At 45.6% G+C, this 23,308-nt stretch overlaps 1 protein-coding gene across 1 annotated transcript in view; it reads left to right on the top strand.

Moving 5' to 3' along the window:
* Positions 1 to 23,308, top strand: part of DNAAF8 (dynein axonemal assembly factor 8) — an 85,310-nt gene that overhangs the window by 46,326 nt on the left and 15,676 nt on the right. Inside the window, exons 17-26 of the mRNA XM_062503351.1 lie at positions 1,241 to 1,347; positions 4,306 to 4,460; positions 5,712 to 5,856; positions 8,635 to 8,763; positions 10,284 to 10,478; positions 11,693 to 12,016; positions 13,675 to 13,753; positions 15,248 to 15,285; positions 17,173 to 17,342; positions 22,447 to 22,642. Coding sequence (XP_062359335.1) covers positions 1,241 to 1,347; positions 4,306 to 4,460; positions 5,712 to 5,856; positions 8,635 to 8,763; positions 10,284 to 10,478; positions 11,693 to 12,016; positions 13,675 to 13,753; positions 15,248 to 15,285; positions 17,173 to 17,342; positions 22,447 to 22,642 — 1,538 coding nt within the window. The remainder of the gene's footprint in view (positions 1 to 1,240; positions 1,348 to 4,305; positions 4,461 to 5,711; positions 5,857 to 8,634; positions 8,764 to 10,283; positions 10,479 to 11,692; positions 12,017 to 13,674; positions 13,754 to 15,247; positions 15,286 to 17,172; positions 17,343 to 22,446; positions 22,643 to 23,308) is intronic.

Here is a 23,308-nt window from a genome sequence, read left to right as displayed (position 1 = left end):
TTTGCCCTGTATATTGACTGATAAAGGGATTCAGTAGGAAAAGGTTCTTTGTAGGATGATGAGAGAAGTGTGTGAAAATGAAGAGTGGCTTATAAACCTTTAACTGCATGAGAAACCTTGCTGAGGAAGCTCAGACCTGCAGGTTCTGGAGAGGTTTTTAGGGATCCTGCCTAATCTTGGGGACAGGGTGGCACAGTCAGAGGCAGCAGGCTGGACATGAGATCCTCTGCACTGCTCTTAGTGCTTTCTGTGAGTGGCAGAGCTCATCCATGTGGAATTAACCTGTGGATTGCTGTGGAGGATTATGTGTCAGAGTTCAGCTCTGCTTGGCCACAACCAGCGCTTCTCATCATTGTTACATTTAAGATGTGAAAAAAAATCAATTTGGCCAAGTTTCATTCTCTTTATTTGTTTATTTTCCTCAGGGATGCCTTTTTCCTCTTACAAAGATGATGAATTCTGCTCCTCGGGTATAACTCAGTCCGGAGCGGTGCTACATCCTAAATAATGCACTTGTCTTTCTCCTAATGCTGGTAATTTGGTCTCTTGGGAGACAGGAATACAAACTGCAGCTCAGATTGCCCTTTTCAGATTAGACTTGCAAATGCTGTGGGCTCCTGGGAGTGAGCAAGTAGGATGTGTTCCAGCCAGCTCCGTGGTGGTGGCAAGGGATGAGGCAGGTTTGCCTGAGCAGCCTGAGCTCACAGACCCAGCCAAAACTGCTCCCAGACAGTCAGTCCCTGGCTTTCAACCACACCTTCTGTTCACCCTGCCCTGATTGGGTCCTTTTGGATGTGCAGGAATGTTGTGGAAGTTTCGCTGGCATGAACATCCCTGCCAGACTGGATCATGCTTGTTGCCTAACACGAACCCTTCAGACTGGTTAAACTCAGCCTAAAGAACCCAAAGTGAATAGCAACTAAGATGTGTCTGTGGGTGGGAAAAGCTCTGCTAGTGCAGCCTGACATATTTCTTGATTCCCAGATTTCTTTGCCAAGCTGGCTACTTTGCATTAGCTACTTTTAATTGAACACAGAGAGCCTCAGGGAGAGTAATATGAAAAGATGTTCAGTCAGAGAGACCTTGATGCAGCTCATGTCATGGACAAGGGATTGAAATGGCTTTTCCAGTAAAGCAGTTTTACCAGAGAAGCTTCTGTGGCCTTGGATTTGTCACAGAAAGTAGGTTTGAGTCAGAACCTTTTAATATTTTTCATTTCATATTTATCATTTTTTTGCAGCTCTCAGAGTCCTTTACCAGCTGGGGCGAGAGCAGATGAAAAAAAAAATTACCTCCAGGGCTTGATGCTGCCTCGACCTCCAGCCATGCTTGTCTCAACTACCAAAGGTCAGTGTTAGGAAATTGAATTTGAGGGTTTATGGTTCTCTTTCACTGATAACATCACTTTACTCCAGCCCACCTAAGGCAGTTCTGCTTCTCTGGATTGCTCAGGGCTGTGACCTGGCCAATTCTGGAGCCAGGAATGAATTTCTAGTGGGACACTGTTGCCTGAAGTGAAGCAGCAGAGTTGGCACCACCTCTTCCTCCCCATGGGAGCAGCTGCTGGAGTCCTGGGGGCTGCTTAGATGGCACTGAAAGGGGAAAAAAGTAACAAAAGCACTTCACAGGAAATCTCTGCACAGAGGTTCCTGTTCATCAAAGAAACAGTCACATGAAGACCTAACAGAGTCCTTAAACTGCTTTTTTATTGATCAGAGATCATCTGCCTCTCCTGCTGAAGACTGAGTATTATAATCAGGGGAATTAAATGGTTAAGGCTTTGTTTAGGGCAGGACTGAACACACAATCATAAAGGAGAGCATTTTATAGGACTAATATCAATGGGTTATCCCTTGGTTCCACTCACATCCCTGTTTTCCCTTTGTAGGAGCAGTGTTCAGGGCCTGAATTTGTACCTAACCAGCAGCAAACTGGGGGCAGGGGGACACCTGCCAAGACCCTGCCTAGCTAAAATGTGTTAGGGTCCTGCTGTAAAGACCAACATCATCTGGAGTGGGCCTGGCACAGCACATCTGGGGTGCAGGGGGCTTTTGGACAATGCTCTTGGAGCTCTTGGCTGGTTTCTGCTACCCCAGTTGAAGGTGGTTTCACAGGAATGAAGCCAGAGAGGAGCAGAAGTTCAGCAGCTGTCAGGGAGGAGATGGCAGAAGGAAAGCAGGATTGGAGTGACAGGGAAAGAAGGCACAGGGAACTACGTTGCCAAAGGAAAGAATCCATGAGAAAAGGATGAAAGCATAAGGCAAAAAGATGAAAAAGGAATGGAAGGGAAGGAAAATAGAGAAGGGAGAAAGGAAATAACCAATTTTGAGACAGTTTTTCATCTTTTGGCTCATGTTAACTCAGGTAGTTTGGCAGGCAGCCCTTGGCTCTGTTATTTGGGATTGGGATTGATGGCAGCTGGTGGCTACTGATGGAATGAGTCACATTTGCTGCCTCCCCTTCCTTTTATGGCCGTTAATGATTCACATTTGCTGTGGGCTGCTGAGTTCCACCACACCACGTTCCATCTGCATTGAGCCTCAGAAGTCACTGTCAAGCTTTGCTCCTCAGATAACTTTGCTCTGGCAAGAGGAGCTGAAACCCTGCTCTGGGAGCAGACACCCTTGGGGTTTTCAGGAAAAGAAACATTCACTGACTCCTTCCCTTTGGTCTGCAGTAGCTCCTCAGGAATATTTACCCCTGTAGAGCAGAGGTACTGCAGCTGGGTAGACCTGCCCCTTCTCAGTAATCACAGTGTTAGTGACCCAAGCAGATATTGTTGGTTTGGGATATGCACTTGCAAAAAATGTTTTGTAAAATGTTATCAACTGGAGAGGAACCTAAATCTTCCCACCAACAATCTTATACGATATCAGTTCCCATATCAGGAGCATGGATAAAAGCCAGTGCTAAAGCCATGAAGCCAAACAGAGATTTTGAGGCAAAGAACCACCCTGCCTGTCCCATCCTTAGTGATAAATACGAGGTTTCTCTTGTTTTGGTGTTGCTGCTTTGAACTACCAGGCTGAACCTTGGCAGGACAAATATCCATATCACAAAGTCTAGAATAAAAAGAAATATTCGCTGTCCTACCCTCAGAATCAATTATGACGCAACAAAAAATCCTCCAATCTCATTAAATCAGTTGGTTAAAGCTACAAGAAATTACTGAGGCAGCATAGAGGAAACCCATGTAGAAGTACTGAGGATTTGTCTTTAGAGCTCACTCTTGGTACCTTATGGAGATCTGAATATACATTGTGAGGGATAAAAAAGCTCTCTTAGGACTGAGAAGGTGTAATAATGGGAGTCATGATAAAAGCAGAGAGCTCAGGCAGATCAGAGGCTTCAGGGAAGAGTCTTGGGCTTGTTTCACAGTGCTTAAGATGGGGGGCTGCTCAGGAGGCCTTGGAGGCTCTTTCTCCTGAGCTTGCTCAAGGTTGGCAGTGAACCTGGGATTCAACTTGGAAAACAGGAGTCTAAAAACTCAAAGTTCTAACCTGAGGTGAATTCCAGTTGTGTCTTCAATCTTATGCACTGGGATGGGGAATTCAAGGAGAGCTCGAGCAGCCAGACCTGCTGGAAGAGGATCAGGTAGGACAAGGCAGGCCAGTACCATTACCATGGTGTCCGAGGAACCTGTGAGGCTCCAGAGGGTACCAAAGGTCAGATCCCAGGTAGTCCAGAGTTTCAGGAGTTTGTGCCACTATACAGGTCTGGGATGAAGGTTAAAGTCAGGAACAAAGGAGGGACAATGGGAAGCAGAAGGTGATGCTGAGCAGGATTGCTGAGACCACCAGTAACAGCAGAGGGGAATGAGAGCAGAGAAGAATGGCCAGAGCTGCTTCACACTCTCTGGAGTGGACAAATTGATCAAGAACAATTGCTTAGCCTTAGTTAGTTCTTGTTAACCTGTTTGGTCAGTCAGAGTGTGGTCAGGCCTACAAGGCCTCAGTCCTGCCCTGGGTGCTGGGGGCTGCACAGGGACAGCTCCCACAGCCCGGCCAGCACCAACACACTGCATGTGAGTAGATCCCAGACCTGGGGAGACAGCCTGGCTCGTCTCATTTGATGATTCATAAAGATATTACTGATGATGCCATAAGCTTTCCCACTCTGGGCTGGCCGTGGATTGCAGTCATGATGAGCTGGATGCAGCAAACAAACCATAAAACACAGGGTCACTGCTCAGGAGGCAGCTGTTTGCTTCAAGGTGGAGGCAGCTGCTGGGAGAGCTGCCTTGCGTTGATACCACAGCTCCTGTGACAATAATATGCTATTTTTCTTGCCATTTCTTTGATCTAGGGGACATCATTCTGCTGGTGTCACCTGTGGTACCTCCACGTACCTATGGGGCTGTGCTTTCGACCTGTGCCCGCCGGGGCTTTGTGCTGCAAGGACTGCAGCAGCTTCAGCTCTCAGCACAGCAAGGCCTGGTGCTGGGCATGACAGCAGGGCAGGTACTGTGCCCCTGGTGCCCTGGGTTACCCCTTGCTCTGCAGCTCATCTTGCCAGCGCTCCTTCAGTGAGTGCTTGAGGACACCCATTCTCTCTTTTCCAGCTCTCCGTGTTCCTGTGAGTGGTGCTCTGGCTGCTTTCAGTGCTGGCTTTTTCCCTTGTAGGAAAATCTCAAAAAGCCTTGGCCTGTCATGGAGAGCAGGAGTGTAAATTCATCATCCTGCTTCTACTAAAACAAATGTGAATTTTGCCATTGGTGTCAGAATAAGCAGAAGCTGGCAGCAGCCCCATGAACCAAAATACTGATCTGCAAGGGTAGTTCAGGAGAAGAGTCTTCACTGACAGACTGATATTTGGTGATGTACTTCACAGTCCCTCTAGGCCCTTCAGCATGAAGTCCCCTAGTTCAGTGCATTCCAGATGGTTTCAAAAAGAGCTTTCAAAAATAACTTTTTTTTTCCTTTGAAGCTCTGCCTAACATGGTGATAGGTTTGAGGTAAAGTGCACTTGGCATTTTGACAAGTCAGCCTAAGGAAATGGCAATAATCACAAATGCAAGGTTGCAGTCAAACTTAACATATGCAAGAAGTCCAGTGCTGTACTTCTTACATTATAAATCCCAGAGGAATCATATGACACCTTCTCTCACAAAGGAGTGGACCCCACACTTCAACTCATGCTGAGGGCTCTTTGCTATGTCAGTCAGGGAATGCATAATTTTGCAAATCAAACTCTACAAATCCCCTCTTTTCTGCTTGTTCTGTGATCAAGCCTAAGGAATAACAATGCCCATAATATTTAGTAGAATGAATATAACCTGTTTGTGGAAGACTAGAGCCTAAATAGCCAGATATTTGGAGCATGCTGTTAAGTGACCATTAAGGAGTTAACAGCAACCATTGCTCCAGTGTGCTGTTTGGAGCTAAAATTTCTGAGAATCATCCCTTCATTTGAGACTCCAGATAATCTTTGAGTGACTTAGGATGGTACCACCTATCAGCTGAGTTACAACTGCTGTGGTTTTAGCCCAGCCCAGCTGCAGGGTAGAATGGTTTTGTATTAAGCCTCTTCTCTGAGTTTAAATTAAGTTTCTCTGTCTCAGGAAAAGATGACGTGGAACACCCAGCTATTGGAGTTCCTATGTCTCAGTGCTGAGCTGTATCTTGTTATGCCATTGTAATTTATCTATTTGCTTGAGCCCTATAGTAATTACATCTGGATTTAGCAGTCTAATCTGCCCCTCATTATTTCAGATTGCTGTCTTTTGCCCTGGCAAGAGTTCAAGATCACCTACTGGTCCTGCAGGAGGAGAAGTCCCTGCTGGACCCCGCAGGCACTGCCTGGTGCTGCTGCTGAGGAAGGAGAATGCCAGACATCACATCCCTGCCTTGCTGACAGGTAATGCTTGTCCTGCCCAGCAGCCTGGCAGGGAGGGTTTGCATTTCAGTGTCTGGGAGTCCTGCATTAGCAGTCCAACCACAGCTGTACAGTGCAGGAAATATTTATTGGGAATATCAAGGCCTGCTCATGTTGCTGTAGGAATCTCCAGACCAGCGTGTGAATCAGTCACTGCTACACATCCAACAGATCTGCTTGACCTTTGCCAGTTGTTTGATCTTTAGCTCTGGAGTCCTCTTGAACTTAGAATCACCGAGTAGTTCCTTGTGGAAGGGGCCTCAGAAGGCCTCTCATCCAACCGCCTGCTCAGCAGAGCATCAGCAATGAATTCCCTCAGGATGCTCAGGGGCTTTTTTCTGTCAGGTCTTGAAAATCTGCAAGGACAGAGATTCTCTTGCCTCCCTGGGCCTTTGTTCCATCATTATGGGCAATGTTTTTCCTTTACGTGAAGTTGTAACCTCGTGTTTAGATTTGTGAGCCTCATCCTTGGACACTTCAAAGCTGGGCTTGATTTTGGCATCTCACACCCAACACATGGAGGTGTTGCTGGGGCTTTCCTGTTCAGGGCCAGCAGTTGGATTTCAAGGATCCATGTGAGTCCCTCCCAGCACAGGACTTGTGATTCTATGGCCTCAAATCACCTCCTCTTAGAAACTCTTTTTGCCAGGAGAGGTAGGGTAGCCAAAATACAGCTGTGCCACTGAGCCTGAGGGCAGCATCGGATCCTGTCAACCTCAGCTTCAAGTTCTGCATCTTTGTGATTTCCAAGCACCCCAAAGATACTTCATTTTGTACATAGGGACTGCCAAAACCCAGCCAAATTGCTGCCTTAAATCTTTTTACTTGAGTTTCTGTTTTCTTAAGGATCAGTTGATATCAACCTCACATGGGGAAGATCCGAGGCAACAGCAGTGGTCAGGAGGGAACAGAAATCCTGCCCTTCTTGGCTCTTCCCAAGAAGGGGTCACTGTGGGTGACCCTTCCATTAACACCATCCCACACAGTCCATGATGGAGACATTCATCCACAGCCCAATTGCTTCCTTTAATTTATCCACAATAGGAAAGAACATTTTGAGGTTTGGGGGGGAGGGGGGAAAGAAACAATGACAATTCAAATAGTCCTGGGCTTTTTCTCCTGAGACTATCACAGAATGTTCTGAAAACATGTGCAGACACAGAGGATTAATCATGGCAGAGTAATTACAGCCCCGTGTCACCTGCTGCCTCTGCACCCAGGGAAAGTTGCTCATTAGAAAGTGCAGTTTTTGCTGCTTCCTTCAGTGCCACAGATGATGTTTTGTGTTCATGTTTTGCACAGGGAAATTTCCACTAGAAATACATGGGGGGACTGGAATGAAGGGTAGTCTGGAAAGGTAAAATATTTTCCTTCATCCTAGAGAACTCAGGGTTTTTTTCCCTTTGTTTGTGACAGATTTTGCAAATGCCTCTTTCCATGTGTTCTGTGCTATTTTCATCAGTCTTGTACTGCAGAAAGACACCTTAGTCCATATTCCAGAGCCCTGCAGAGGGGAAGCTGATATTCTTTCCACACAAGCTTTGGTTTTCCCTCTGGGAAGTGCAGAATAGCACTAAGATTGGAGTAGGGTAAATACCTGACTAAGAAGTTTTGCATTTGTAATCAATATGAAAAGCAGTTGCCCCTTCAAGGTCTTGAAAGCTGTTCAATTTTCAAAGCAAGATAAAATTCTACAATTACTCCTGGAACAGAGCAGATAAATAGGTGGCTAAGGATCTCTGTGCTGAGGTTCAAGCCCCACAGATTTTTGTCCAAGCTTTACTTTCTGCCATACCCTGAGTTTGAGTAAACAACAGGCAATACTGCTGGGACAGTGATGGCCCATTTTTGGTGCCTCACACCTTTTGAATTTTGAGGAGCAGGAGATTGTCAGTGGTACATTTGACATCCAAGCCTTGCCATCAGCCTCTAGCACCAATAATCTATTTCCATTGCTCCACTACAGTGAATTTTTGACAGGCTTCTAGGGTAGGGAGCAATCAAATGTGTACAAAGTAATTTGAAAAATAACAAGCCTTTAAAACTGTGGCCTGAAACATTATTACAGAAGGCTGAACTAATTGTTGTGGAAATGTACTGTATGCAACACCTTAATGCACTGCCTGTGCACAGCTCAGCTCTTTGGAGGGAGAATGGGAGCTGAGAGATTGTGGCTTTAAGCACTTAGTGTCTGTAAAAGTGGCATGGAATGGGATATTTTCCAGGCTGGAAATCACAGGAGCAGAACATGATGTCTCTGTTCAGGTCTGTCACCCCAGCAGCACCTCCCTGCCCACGAGGGCCCTGTGGGATGCAGGAATTCAGCCTCATTGCTAGAAGTGTGAGACACCTTGATGGCCTCCACATGAGCACTGGGCTCAGATCTGGGACTCTTCCTAGTGGACACCACCTTATTTAAGATATTAATTCTAATTCAGGAGCTCTGTGGCAGCATCTGTTCACTTGTTCCACGTTTCAGTTCCCAGCAGGAGTTAGAAGGGGATAGAAACAACTGGGTGCTGCTGAAAAAAACAGAGAGAGCTGTTGGCCAGGCTCAGTTTTGAACAGCTCCTTGCCCCTTTTTAAGTGGTCCATGGGATTTTGGGGAGAGGGGATGGTTCAGCTGCATTTGGTGTCTCAGTAAGCTCAGTAAGCTCAGGGAGCTGTGGCCAGTGACTCAGACATTTGATAGCAGAGTGTTTTCATGTCAGGCTGAGCAGAGCTCTGCATTCCTCACATTTCCTGCTGTTCTGAGCACAGGGCTGATGGAGAAGCTGGCAGAGCCAGGCCTGGGCAGCAGGCACAGCATCCCCCCTGCAGCTGCTGGAGCAGACCCAGCCCTCTGCTTCCACGGAGCTCCGTACGCCGAGGCCGTGCTGCACAGCCTGGGTAGGTCAGCATGGGGAACTGCTCTGGCCTGGCTTTCACAGGATCAGACACCAGGGAATGCTCTGGCTTGGGAGGGACATCAAAGCCATGGGCAGGGACACCTGCTGCTATCCCAGCTTGCTCCAAGCCCCGTCCAGCCTGCCTTTGGACGCTTGCAGAGATGGAGCAGCCACGTTAACAAGGGATTTTCCTGAATAAAGCCATTAGGAATATGCTTTTTGTCTGTAGTATCTCATGTACTGTTCTGCTGCCAGTCAATCACAGTAACTCTTATGGAAGAATCAATGGAAATCAGAATGAAAATACCTTTTTAAAGTAAATTAAAAGATACACGCAAAAAGAAATTCTGGAAACGTGACACGGTAACATCCAATTAAGCCTTATTTAAGATAATTAAAAGATTAATAGCTAATCAATACATATTTATTGCCATAGTTTCAAGAGAAGTCAAAATATTAGAACGAGATAAATTGGTGGTTGTGTTTAAAACTGGAATGTGCTGGAGTGATAAATGTTGGCAGCTGTAGTTCTGTAGGTGCAGAAAAAGCACTTTCCAATTTCATTTTACTCAGATATTCTAAATTTCAGTTTGTACAGTTGTATTCACTTTGGTAACTCATTCATTCAAAGATGGGAGATTGATAGGATTTAAAACAGCAAGGAAATGGGTTTTCTGTTCTTAATCTATGATTCACATGGGTGAGTCTTAAACCTCCTAGTTCTGTACACTTGGAGTAAAAAAAAAATCTGTTGTTTACTTCACTAACTACAGGTTGGGGGGTTTTATGTGTTCAGCAAGTTAATTTCATTTAATTTAATCTAATTTTTTGAAAATTTGGATGCCAGGACTTTGAGTTTAAATATATTGCTCTCCAAAACCAAATTGACACTAAATGCTAAGGAAAAAACAAAATTAAGTGCATATCATACACCATTCTCTAGCATTATGAAATTTTATGATGTAAGAATAAATAAGTAAATAAATGTTTATTGATACAATTGCTTAAATAATCATGTAGTGAATCAGTATGGAACAAACAGGGATTTCTGATGGGCCAGGGATTCTCCAGGCTGTGCTGTTCCCAATGGGACTGGGGATGGAAGCACAGTGTTACAGCAGTCCCCAAATTAGCTCCCAGTTGTGTGCTCTGCAATGTCCTAGAAAGCAAAATGACTTATTGATTTAATGAGAAGTCAGTCATTAGTTATCAGCCCAAAACTGGTGCCTTAAATCATTTTGGTACAGATCTATCAACTATGCCTAATGGTGTGAGTAAGGATATCAAAACTACAAGGGAATGTATTTGCTTTACATGGCAAAATGTAATTCCAGGGCAGGACTGGGACTAATTAGAGGGGGTTTACTGTGTTAATATTCCTCATTCAGGAGGCTTTTCCTGAGCTGCAATGTCAGGAGACAGTGAAATGCTGGTTGGGATTTATGCAATTCCTTCACAGTGTAAAGATTGAGCTGTGTTTTCTTGGAGTAACAGTTTTGTTCTGATGCTGTCCCTGGGCAGGAGGAAGCTTCAGCGCGGTGCCAGAGCCCCGTCACATCCCTCTGGATTTTCTGTGCCACCGAGCTTATGCTGCTGAGCCCGGGGTGGAACAAGTGGTGATGCTGACAGTAGTGGGGATGCAGGCTCTGAAGAATGCTGGAGAGCTCCTTCAGCACATCCTGCTGCCTGGCCTCAGGGATCAGCCTCAGAGTGCAGGTGATCCCAGCTCTGGAGATCTTGGGCAGCAAAGTTTATCCTGGGTAGCTCTTTATAGCATAGCAGGAACATCATGGAAAATATGGTGAGGGGGCCTCAGGAAGAATGGGTTTCTTTGTTCCAACCCTAAAGAGCTGAAGAATTTATCTTGATTTGTTATGGGCAATCACAAACAACTCAGGTGGGCATAATTTGCTTTGGAGAGCATCAAATGAGTTCCAAGTAGTGCTTAGGCTTGCAGAGCTTTTATGTAACACGGAGTATTGTGTCCCTCCCTGAGCACTGGGAGATAAGGCTGGGCTGGCACTGGGACAGGAATTTGAGGGTCACAGGCTCTGTTCTGTCCAGCGACAGCCTTGCTGAGCAGAACCAAGGCACTTCACAGCCTCACGCTCTGGTTCCCCCGCGGGAGGAGCAACGATGCCAGCCCCATGCTGGGTGCTCACATGTGCATGTAAAGGGCTGTCAAGCCCTAGGCAGGACAAGGAGTTTATGTAATTTCATGTGCAGTTTGCACTGAAGTGTGATAACACAAAAACTGTAGGCACAAAGGGCACAAGTCTGCCCGTCTCACACTGTGTTGTATCCAACTCTCCCAAAACTATGTTTACATACTGCTTGAAATCCTATAAAGTTCTGTATCCGAGATCTGAGCCAACAGAAACTTCCAGCACTCATAGCTTGAGCCCTAAATACCTTCCTACATAGTCAGGAGCAACTTTACAAACCTACAACACTGAAACTGCTTTAGAGACAAGTCAGCATTCTGCTGTAGTTTGTTACTATGATGAACATTGCTTCAAGTGTTATGAGAGGTGCTAAAGGATCCATAATTATGGATTATGATGTGCCAAGCCACATTGCTATCAGTGTACTCTCAGTGGTTCCCTTTTAACTCTCCTCCATTAGCTGTGCTCTCTAATCAAATCATGGCACTTTCTTCCTGTGGCTCCCTGTTGATTTCCCAGATAGCCCTTTTTTTGTTCTCCACTGTAATGGCATTTCTTAGTATTTGCATCTTGTGGGTTTTCCCAGTATATCCCTATATTTGCATACAGTCCATTCTGGATGAAACAGAAGCCAAAACAGCATTGGAACTCGTGCAGGGAAAAAATTAATGTGAAATAAAATGTTTGTGTCCAAAAGAAGGCACAGCTCCTATGGAACACAGGCTGCTGTCTGGTGCTAAAAACACTTTTCTTAACTTCCCACAGAGCCTGATTCAGGATTTGAGCTCCTAGGCCTGAAGTGGCTGCCCCATCTCACTCGGTGTCAGGCCAGGGAAATAACCCCTTTTGAGGCTGGAGACACTCACTGGCAGAGGAGCCTGGACACGCTGATGTCCAGCCCCGTCCTGGTGTGCGCGCTCCGTGGCATCGATGCCTTCCCAGCCCTGGCAGCTGTCCTGGAGGGATGGACACAGGGCAGGGACAGGCTCAGCACGGGTGACAGCCTCCCACAGGCACTAATGGCCTTGACCCCAGAGGTGACCTTCAGACAAGCCATCCTCTTCTTCACAGAGGCAGATTTGGTAACTGGTAAGGCACGTTTTTACTGTCTGTGTTATCCTCAGCTATAGAGGGTGTGGGAATTGATTTCACTTGGACAAAGGAATCCAGTGCTGGGGATCTTCTCAGGCATAGAAAAACATAACAATGTGGGGATAAATTCTGTGCTTGGCTAAATTAAGATGAGGCAGTGAAACCAGCAGGAGCCAGCTGAGGTCATCTACAAGGTGGCCTAGTTAATTAATGTGGCTGTGCTTGGCCTGGTGCCCTTTCTGATGATCTTGAGGTACTCCATAAGTACTAATTAGATATCAGAGCAATTGGCAGGATCAGTAAATAATACCATGCATTTTAAACTCTCTCTATAAGAGAAGCTGAAGAACAGAGCCCAGGAGCTCTCTCACCTAAATGTGGGCCCCTAATTGTGGTGCCAGACTTCTAGCTTGATGCCTCAGCCTTGCCCTGTGCTCAGGGAGATGAAGGTGTGACCAATCTATAAGAGCCAAAGAAAACAGATTTCTTGAGAATTTCTTTTTATCCTGGAGGAGAATGAAGAGAGGAATGGAGACCTTTACTGTCAAAAGCTTCTCAGAGTTCCGTGATGTGTGCCAGCATCGATCTTTCAGCACAGTAAATTTGATAGTTTCCTCCTGTAGCAGGAAATGTATAGCCATGCCTCTTAAAACTAAATCACTGTGCAGACTGTGGGGTTATTGATACTGGATGGTTTAGAGCAGCAGACTACAAGCTCCCACTGTTTTCTTTTAATGTGAAATATTCAGAGAAGAATTGGGGCTGCCTGACTCCTCACGCCCAGGGAGAAGCAGTTCTGAGCCCTGACAGCTTCTGGCAAGGAGTTGGAACAAGATGGTCCCTTCCAACCCAAGCCACTGTGGGATTTTATGATTACTCAGAAGCAGAGAGAAATCAAAGATTCTGGTAACACCAAGTATCAGCTGAGGGAGAGTGATGCAATCCCTTAAGTGCATTCGTGCTTTGAATTTACAGCCCTTCCTTTACCTTTCCTTGGGGAAGAAAAGTCCTTTGTCATCAACACAAGCTTAGACACTTGTGTCAAACCCACTGTGCCTACGTAGTGTGCAGTAACAAATTGACTTTGCTGAACACCAAGAAGAAAGATTTGTCTGGGAAAAGATCCTGGGTTTAGGCTCACAGCAAGTTCGATTTGTCAGTGAACTATGAGAGTGTTCTCTGTGAGACTGGTGAGCAAGAAGAGGAGCCTTCAGAAGAGAAGGCATCAGACATCCCAAAGTGGTGTCTAAAACTATAAGAGTTCATGCACTGCAGCCCTTAATTGAAGTTATCTTGAGATGGAAAGTCAGGATAAGAGGAAAGCAGAGTTATGAGCTCAGTTCATTGAGGGAGGTTGTAATGGTAGTGCCAGCCTTTTGCACCAAAGCCACTGTGAGGAACAGAAGAGCACAGCTGAGGTACAACTTCAGCATCCTGCACTATCTCTTTTATAAGGTAATTCCATTTTTTCCTTGTGTTTTTATTGTTGTGGAAGGAATGGAGAGGCCTTCATGCACAAGAGCAGCTCTTCAACATTTTGTAGCAGGTTGAACATCTGCCCTGCTAAATAAAATTACCTTTGTCACCCTCCAGCCCCAGACAGTGGAGGTTTTCCACCTGTGAATCCATAAAAAATCCCGTCCTTCCTTTTCCAGACACAGAACACTTCCCTGCTGTGAAATACCTGCCACCACCTGGCAGGAGCTCCAGAACTGAAGGGAAGACCACAGGTAAGCACCAGTTGTCTCTTGATAAAAAAAAAAAAAACAAGTTATTTTTGACTTTTAAATAGATTGAAGAAAACTGTGTGTCCTCTGTCAGAGCCATTGAAATGGGATTAGTAAACCTTTGGTTAGACATCCTAATCCCAGGCAACTGGGGAGGAAAGGCTAGCTGGGTCCACCCCGTGCTGGGGGAAGGTGTGAGTATTGTCACATCATTTCTTCTCCACAGTCCAGAGAACAACCTACTGAGGGATGGTGTGGAAAACCAGCTGGAAAAGTAATTAATGTCAGCTCTCTAGTAGCCTTTTTCAGGTGTAGATCCCAGAAATTATGATTTTCATGATGTTTTAGAGAGGTGAAATCAGAGCAGAAGGTGCATTTCCTATGTCTCAGATGGGATGTCTCTGTTATTTACATCCCAGCACTGCCCAGGTCACCAGGTCACAGATCCTGAAAGTCCTTTCAGATTACCCCACTAAGGAAAAATGCTGGTGCTGGGAGGAGAAGCTAAAATTATGAGACAAGGCAAGGACCTTAGGCCTGGTTCCACTTGCTATTTGTGCTCTTATTATTGCAACAAACATGTGGAAAGAGAAAGAGGGCTCATTAGAAAAAAAAATCACTTCGGCTAAATACCTTCCAGATACATAACCCTGGAAAAATAGATAGACATGGATTTTGAACAGTAATTAAAAAAAAAAATTAAAAAAGGTAATTCTGTTTCGACAAACAGATTTTAGTTTTTTCTACTCTACCTTGCACGTCACAGTGGCTAAACTTGCCAGTCACTGGAAAAAAGAAATCTTTTATCAGTCTGATGCAGGATTCCCCTCACTGTGCCCTAGATCTGGATAACTTCTCAATTCCCATGTACATGAAGTGCCTTAATTTTCCTCATCTCCAGGCCACTGCAGGTTTTACATTAGACTGAAGGGAACCTTTTCTTGTTGGCTTTTGTCCTAAGTTCTGATTCCCCAGACTCCTCTCATCCTGCTGTGTTCTCCTGAAGAACCACTGGAGCAGCCACTCCTGGCTGTTTGGAGAAAGGGCAGGGAGGTTTTCTCAGCAGCACTCAGGATCCACAGCACTTCTTTGTTTCTGAGAGAACATCAAACAAAACACCTGAGCTCTGGGAACACCAGAAACAGGGCAGCATCTGATTTGCCTGTGGAATATTAGGAGCACAGATGGGTTTAAAACCACTGATAAGTACTCCCTGAAATGCCAGAAAAGGTAACCAAGACCCAACATGATTTAGGACTTGCAGTCCTGATCAGCCTGTGCTCCTGGGATTACCAGAGAAGGGGGAAGTGTGACCCCTCCCAGGATGTCCCAGGACATCTGAAATCAATTCATCCATGTCCTAGTGTAGCACCCTAAAATATCAGTGTGTCACTGATACTGGCTGTTTTATGTAGAGATGATAGCACAATTCTCAGATTGTCTCAGAACACACAAAATTCACACAAATCTGCTTCTCTCCTTTAGTGGGTGAGCGCTGGAGGTGCCGAGCAGAATCCCTGTTTTCCTACCTGCAAGCAGGTAAGACAAGAGAAAATGGAAAAATGTGGTTTGACAAGGACTTGGTGGAACTAAAACATCTGGATGCACAAAGGATTATACCAACATTCTCCTTTGGCTAGAATCCAGGCAGTGATGCACTCTGAGCATGCCAGGAGATGTGGTATGTGCTTGTCTTGAGTTCCCACTTATTTGAAGTGAACTATCTGAACTATTATCTATAAATAGCATGTAAACTAAACTCTATTTTCACAGTTAGGCTATGAAATCAAAACCTATGTAATCATTTTCTGGGGAGGTAAAAAGGAAAGGACTGTGAGATACGGGTCTAAAAATATTACAAAGTAGAGAAATGTAATAAAGACCAGGAAAGGCTCTGAGCAGCCAGAACTGGAAATCAGGCAGGCTTGAGCATTGCCAAACAGGTACCTCTGGTAATTCATGATCAGCAGAGATTGTTCCATTGGTAATTAGTGGTATTTTCTCCAATTCTTGTTACTTATAATTGCTGAAGAGAGAAAGCTGGCTCTGACTGGTGTCTTTGAGCAAACCAAGCTGGCAATCTTCCTGAAGTGTCTGAAGTCCCTAAATATGCAGCAGGTGGTGACTCACGCAGCAGAAGAATGAGAATATCTACCCAAAATCGTAGCAGATGGTGAGGAAAACATCTGGAGGCCACGGAGTGCTTACATAACACACAGGAGTGAGGCTGCTGAGGTGGAGGCCAGCAGCTTCCTGCACCTCCAGGCTGCTGCTGTGGAACCTTTCTGTTCAGGAATGATGTGAGGAAAACAGCACATCTGTAACAGGAAGGCTCCCTGCAGCACAAGGGTTAAGTTTCCATATCAAATGGGGAGGAAATAATCTTGGGTTTTATTTTTGATTCTGTGTTTCTGTGCCATGTCCTGCTCGTCACCTGAAATAACACCATTAAGTTCCAGGTAGCCTTGTTGATGCTTTGCTGCATTGACATCTCTGTAATTAGTACTGGGGTATACAGGAAACAGAAAATCACTTTTTTTGTACCCAAACAGATCATCTTGGATCAGTTTTAGCAGCCTGTAGGATGCTCCCCTGAGCTTGTGCTGATTGATTTGGTTCAGCACCAGCAGTTCCTGGGCCTCACAGACTGGGTCTGACACTGTACTTACCAATAAATCTCCAAAAGATGTTATAAGGATAAAATATTAACTATACTCTTAGTAGCAAGTACTTTAGCAAGACTAAAAATTTGAAAAATGCTGTCATTTAAAGACAGAATTTATGTATTTTTCTGCCTTTAAATCCATTTTCATTGGACAGCAAAGCTTTCTTGGTCTGGCTTGTTTTCTGCTCCTCAAAGTGCTGCACCTTCCTGACAGCTCTGCTGGGAGAGCTGCATCAGAAGCAGAAAGTTTTTTCTGGAATGTCAATTTTGGTAAAGACAATTCAATTAATTATTGGTTTATTACATTAATTGGGATCTGTCAGGGTAGTTAGAGCCTCTCTGAAACAGAGCTCTAAAACATACAGAACACCAGAGTAGGAATGTAATAACTGTTCAAGGATTACATCACGTAATCACCACCATTCACATGAAAAATGTAAAAGGGAATATTTTATCTCTCTTAAAACATTAATCTGTAATATAAAGGTTTGAGTCTTATCCGACAGAGCTGCCACAAAAACTTTCTGGACCTGGAGCAGATTTCCTTGATGGAGAAACCTCCAAGCTTAGACTGTTTCAGATACATTTTTAATCTGAAAACACAACAAAGCAAACCCAAAAAAATAAATGATCCTACATGCCCAGGTTTTTTATGGACGTGTTTTGTTGGTATTTTTGTGATCTTCCTGCCAGGTTTCCTGCCCCCCATCCCCAGGGCAGTAAACAAACCCTGCCATGTTTCACCCAGAGCTTTGTTCCAGGGGCACAGGTTCTGTGCACGGTGCTGCTCATCAAACCCGGTGTCTGGAGCCGCAGGCTGCCCGGGATCCTCCAGAATCTACACCTGGAAAAATTCAGCGTGGTCGCAATGAAACATCTGGACCTGGAAGCGGCCGCTGCCTCGGCGCTCCTGCCCCGGGAGGTGCAGCAGGTTGGTGAAGGGAGTGGCAGCTCCGTGGTGCTACCTGTGCAGGGACAAAGGGATGAGCTGTGGATAATCCATTCCTGAAAACTCCAGCAATCCCCACCCGGGATTTCAGAGCTGTTGCTGGGAGCGAGCTATACCGAACAATCAGATCTGTACCTTATCAGCACAAAGAGAGCTGACAGTGCTGAGGGCTTCTCTTCTCACATGCCATAAAGACAGCCCTGGTTTCTCCCAAACTTTCAGGAGGAAATGGGCAATACAGACCTCGAAGGAATCTGTTCAGCTTTGCCTCTTTCCCTGCCAAACAGGTGTCCTCTATTCCTTCCCCCAGGTCATTCCAGGTAGGGCACATCCAGGGACCACGTGTGCCTGGGTTTATTCCGTGTGGTTAAAGCTGGGAAAGCCTCCTGCCTGTCAGGGAATGCACATCTCTGGGCTGCTGTTACCTGAGATTACATTGCAGACACAACTGAACCCTGGGAGCCAGTCTGTAAAAATCACCTGCAAGGAGAGGAAATTGTCCTTGCTCATGTCTAATAGGCAATAAAGAGAGTTCTTACATCTTAGGGCATTGTGGGGTTGATTAGCTAAAAATAAATGTTTGTTTCTGCTCTTTCATGGCATTAGAAACCTTTTCTTTCCTCAACCTGACATACCCTGAAGTGTAAGGATACTGTGAAAGCCAGGGAACTGAACTCTGGGCATTTGAGAGGAGTTGGATTATTATTTTCTACTTCCCTTGGGGAAAAACAATCTGTGTTATTTGATTGCTTTCCTGAAGACATTTAACTGCTTGACTTTATAAAAAACAAACGTTTATAATTGATATTGCACTTGGGTTATGTTTGGAAAGTTTTTAACATTGTCTCCTAGAAATTCTTGACAGAGGCTTCCAGAAGAAAACAGGCACATGCCAAGGCAGTGCTCTGGAACAATTAATACCTTCTGCACGGTAGCAGTGAGCACAGGCATCTGAGTTTTAAATATTGACACTGGCAAGAAAGATCTGGTGGCCATTAGGGTTGATGGGGATGTGCTTCCCAATGTTATTTAATCACAGAGCTAAATACAAAATGGCTTTTTGATCATCTGAAACAGAAAACATCTTAAATACCCCAAATATCCTCAGGAAGCAATGCAAATGCATGTGGGGTAAATGTGAGGAGAAACTGTTTCCTGAAATTTTCCTTGTTTTTGGAGTTCTCCAACACACCAGAGCAGCTGTTGAGCATTGATTCAGTTGCCCTGAAGAGCTGGTGACTAATGAGTATAAAAATTACAGACTGTTGGGGTTTTTTTCATGAGGAAAAAAGCAGGGTTTGAAAGTGAGGAAGCAAAGAGAACAGTCTGCCTTTACTGAAGGGGAACAGAGAGTGGGAAATGCTTTCTGCTGTCCAGGGGCCCTTGCTCCTTTTTAGAACAGCAGGAATGACTCTCACTGGGGAGGTCTGGGAAATGCTGAGTTCCCAAGATAAGTAGGGAGGTTTTGAAAAAGCCTCAGCAGGCTCCAGGGGCTGGGTTATTTGGAAAATCTGGTGGGTAAGTGGCTCAATGGCAGCTGTGGGGGCAGGGCTGTTTTTTCCCTACTAAATTCCATGTACAGCTTTTAGATGGGAGGAATATTCATGGTGGATCTGCTCCTTGGCCTATGACACAAGAGGATGCAATGGTGGGCTTCAAATGAGGCTCCTAATATGGGGACAAATTGCTGACATTTGGCAGGTCCCAGATTCCCAGCTGGCATAATCCCAGTCGGGTTTGGAAGTGACCTCTGGAGTTTATCCAGTCCCACCCCCTGCCAGGGCAGGGCCACCTGAAGCAGGTGACACAGGGATATATCCAGATGGGTTTGGGATGTCTCCAGAGGGGGACACTCCAAGCTCTCCCTGGGCAGCTGTTCAACAGCTCTGCCACCCTCCATGGAAGGAAGTTCTTCTTCAGGTGGAGGTGGGATTTCTTGTGTTTTAGTTTCTGATGATTACTGCTCATCCTGTTGCTGGGCAGTGCTGGAAAGAGCCTGGCACCCTTGACACCCTTGGAAATATTTGTATGGCTTGATGAGATCCATGATGAAATGACCTATTGAAGAAGATGGTGTGTCTGTCCATTCTGTCCAGAATTCTTCTCACTTTACCTGGAGCATGCTCCAAAATCCACCTCGAGAGAACGCCCAAGCACTGGGATGTGCTGGTTTGTTGTGTGTACATAGCACTTGAGAGCAGATCTGGGTTTATTCACTGCAAGCAAGACAACCTCACATCTCCTTTTCCTTTCTAATGTATTATTTACATGCCCTTGACAAATATCTTTGGCAGCAAGAGCTCAGCTCCGTGATTGCTTTTCCAACTGAAATAGCCCCCCCAAGCTGGGAGCGGCGTGTGGCCTTCAGAGCACGAGAGAAAACAACTGCTCTGCTCTTTGCAGAGGTTATCAAATCACAGGAGCCATAACAAGAAGTTTTATCTGCAGTTTAATAATGATAAGAGAAAATAAAGGTCATGTAAATAGAGCTGACGTTGTCTCGCCAGCTTTTAGCATGACCTGGTGGTGTTCGGCCAGCGAGGAGTGCCTGTTCCCAAGGGAGTCTGCCCAGGGAAGCTGGATCTCCCTTCAGTGCTCATCCAGCAGATCCAGCCCTGTGCAGATTGGCAGTTTGGGCTTTATTTTTCCAGTGGGGTCTGATCTTGCTTGTGGGGGATTACCTGCTGTGATTGCCTGCAGCAGCAGGTCACTGGACTCAATAACCCCACGAATCCCTCCAGCCTCATCTTTGCTTCCAGCAGTAAAGGCAGCTGGATAATTCCACTGCCCTTTAATCCCATTAGTCCTCCTGAGCCTGCTCACAGTTGGAACTTCCTCTCAACGAAATTGCTCCGTGAATTCCAGGCAGCTGCACAGGGGCAGCCCCAGCACAGCTGCTCGGGACCCACAAGGATGTGGAGGCAGGATGGGAGTGGAGGGAATGAAGCCAATGCTGGGCAGGCAGAGTCTGGAGTGGCTGTGAAGAGTGAGAGGAGCTGCCAGAAGCTCCCTGACACCATCAGTAACCATTAGGAACAACATCATCTTCAACCCCAAGTCCATGGATTTGCTGGGGAACAACTGAAAGACAGAAGAGTTTTGTTATTTAGGTCTAAAATCACTGGTTAGAAGCTCTGGAACAAAATACTTTCATTTATTCTGTTTAAGAGAAACTGAATGTTTTCTTTGCAGCTGTTTCCAACCCAGATGAGTATTATATGTTTTATCAGTCCTTTTGAAAGTTGTCGTGAAAAACATCACTGGTTTTTCATTGCCCAAAGAGAAAACCCATAGAATAGTGGATTAAATCCATTTTTTTTTAACTAACAAAAAAATTCAAGCAGGAAGGGATTATTTTGTGTTATATAGAACTGAATGAATGTCACCATTTCTCAGTACACTGTGACAAGCTTTGTTCTCGTGCAAGCAGAGCTCTTGTCACCAGAGAGCCCCTGAGTGACAAGTAACCCTATGCCCATGGGGCAGGAGCATGGACAAACACCACACCCAACCCCTAAATACTTACCAATTTAAACACAGAGGGGTTCTCTCATTAAATAAGTTTGCCTTTGCAAATAGAGGGGGGGCAATATCAGGCTTGAGCCCGTGGTTGTCAATTCATAACCTACTTCTGAGAGATGCAATTTAGGAGGCAGGCGAGTGTGAGAAGATTTGGGTCAAAGGCAGTGAATGGTTTCACGTGATAGAAAAGCAGAGAGGCCTTGAAGTGTTTTATATTCGTATTTTTAAATGAAATTATAGGATTTGCTTTTGGAAATGTTTTATCTAGAGAATTGCTATCCTCTGCTGCTTTTAGAAGATTAAAAAATAGAGGAATTAAAACCTCTGTCAATGACGTAATTCAACTGAATCAAATGGTATGGTGTTTTTTTCCCCTCTTGTTTTTTTATTTCCCAAAAACTGGGGAAAAAAGTAAATAGCCATGGGTTGATTCCAGCACGGAGCTAGAAATGCCCTTGTTTTCTAAGCTGGAGAGAACATCCAGCCCTGGCTGCTGCACTGTGGGGTGCAAGGAGGCACAGGTGGATGTTCCTGACACTTTGTTCAGATGGAGGGGAAGGAAGAGGCAGAACTGGATACTCCTGACACCTTGTTCAGATGGAAGGGCAGGAAGAGGCTGAAGTGGATGCTCCTGCCATGTTATTCAGATGGAGAAGCAGGAAGAGGCAGAGCTGCAGCTGCTCTGGGCACCCTGACCCTGTGCTCAGCCCAGACATCTGCAGCAGGCCTGGCTTCCCAAGGTTTTCCTTGATTAAAGCAGGCAGCAAGGACAGAGCACTCTGCTACCCACCTGCCCCTGGCTTTGCTGCCGCCTATCCTGGGGTCCCAGAACTGTCAGTCTGTCTGTCTGTCCCCAGCCCTCAGAGCAGCCTTTACTCACCAGTGCAGCAGTTGCTTCTTGTCATTTCCTCTCGTCCTTCTTCAGTGTGAGATCCCGGGGTGTTGTAACCTCCACAGCTCTGCTCAGGAGTGGGCATGGGCTGAACTGACTGTGCTTGGAAAAGAAGCAAAGGTGGGGAAATTTGTTACGGAGCAAAGGACATCAGACAAGGCCAAGAGAACAAATTGATTTCTGGCAGCCCCTGGTCTGGCCCTCCTACTTGTAAATTCTATATTCCTGATCCTAACTAGTGTCTGAAATTCACTGTTCAGGAGAAGCAGGGTGTATGTGGGGGGGAGGTGGTCCTGCCTTTTGTGAATTCAAAAAGCAAAGCTCTGGTATTTTTGATCCATCCTTTTATATCAGCTGAAGAATTAAACGTGGCTCCTCATCCCACAGTATTTATGACCCTGGTGTGCTTGTGCCCGTGCTTCCTCCTCATCCAGATGTCCCCTGAAGAAACATCCCTCCTGTGACCTGCTGGATGTCACAGGAACTGCTTGGTGTCTGAGCTCTAGATTTTGGAGTCTTTAGTGCACCAACAGTGTGTTAAAGAAGAGAGAAAACAAGGAGCAACAACAGATTTGCTTACTCACAACTTTCCTTCCTAGTCCAAGGAAGGCTGGGATGTTCCCAGTGCTCACCAGCTCCTTATAACCTGTTCCATCCCTGATTTCTTCTCAGGATCCAGCTGCTGTAGAAGCTCACTGTACCTACCTTACCTCAGGCACTTCCCTTGTGCTGTGCCTGCAGAGACCCAATGCTGTGAAGAAGCTGATGGATCTCCTGGGACCAGAGAATCCTCAACTGGCACAAGCCTTGGATCCATGCCTCTGGAGGGCTCAGTATGGCACCAGCACAGTCCAGAATGGATTTTATGGTAGGTTTTTGTAAAATATAAGTCCAAAGGCTCAGATACACAAATAGACAATATGTTGTGTATTGTTCCCTCCTGCACTGTCACTACAGATCCAGCCTTGGCAGGCACTACAGGCCATTATTCCCTAGAAAACCATCCCTGTCTTTTTGGTGGCTGAGCTGTTTATGTCTCAAGCAATGAAATATTCTTCCAGAAGATATATTCCAAAGGGGTTCATCCCAGAGCAGCCCTAGCTCTGGCTGTATCAGAACAGATTTCCTTTGGTCTCTTCCCTGCTTGGTCATTTCGTACTTTTAGCTTGGTTATTTTGGAATTATCTCCAAGAACCCATCTGTCTTCCCTGCTTGTGTATCCTTTCCTGATGTCTCCATTACCCATTGGCCAACTCCAAGATTTCACAAAGGCTCCAGGACCCTGAGTTCCTGGAACATCTGACATTGCTGATGGCTGGCTGCAGAGAGGTGATCCAAACCTGCTCTGGCTGAGGCAAGAAGGGAAACTCAGCTGCTTCCCATCTGGAAAGGCTCTTTCCAGATGGCACATGGGCAGAGGCACAGGGCAAATCAGCATCCTTGGAATGCTGAACCATCTCAGCTCCTCTGCAGCAGGGAAGCACTGGGATGTTGCAGTTTGGGGAAGGGGAGGGGATGGATGGGAAAATGGAGA

Source organism: Cinclus cinclus, chromosome 16 (genome assembly GCF_963662255.1).
Source record: "Cinclus cinclus chromosome 16, bCinCin1.1, whole genome shotgun sequence".
NCBI lineage: Eukaryota > Metazoa > Chordata > Aves > Passeriformes > Cinclidae > Cinclus > Cinclus cinclus.
This window is presented reverse-complemented; position numbering and strand designations above follow the sequence as displayed.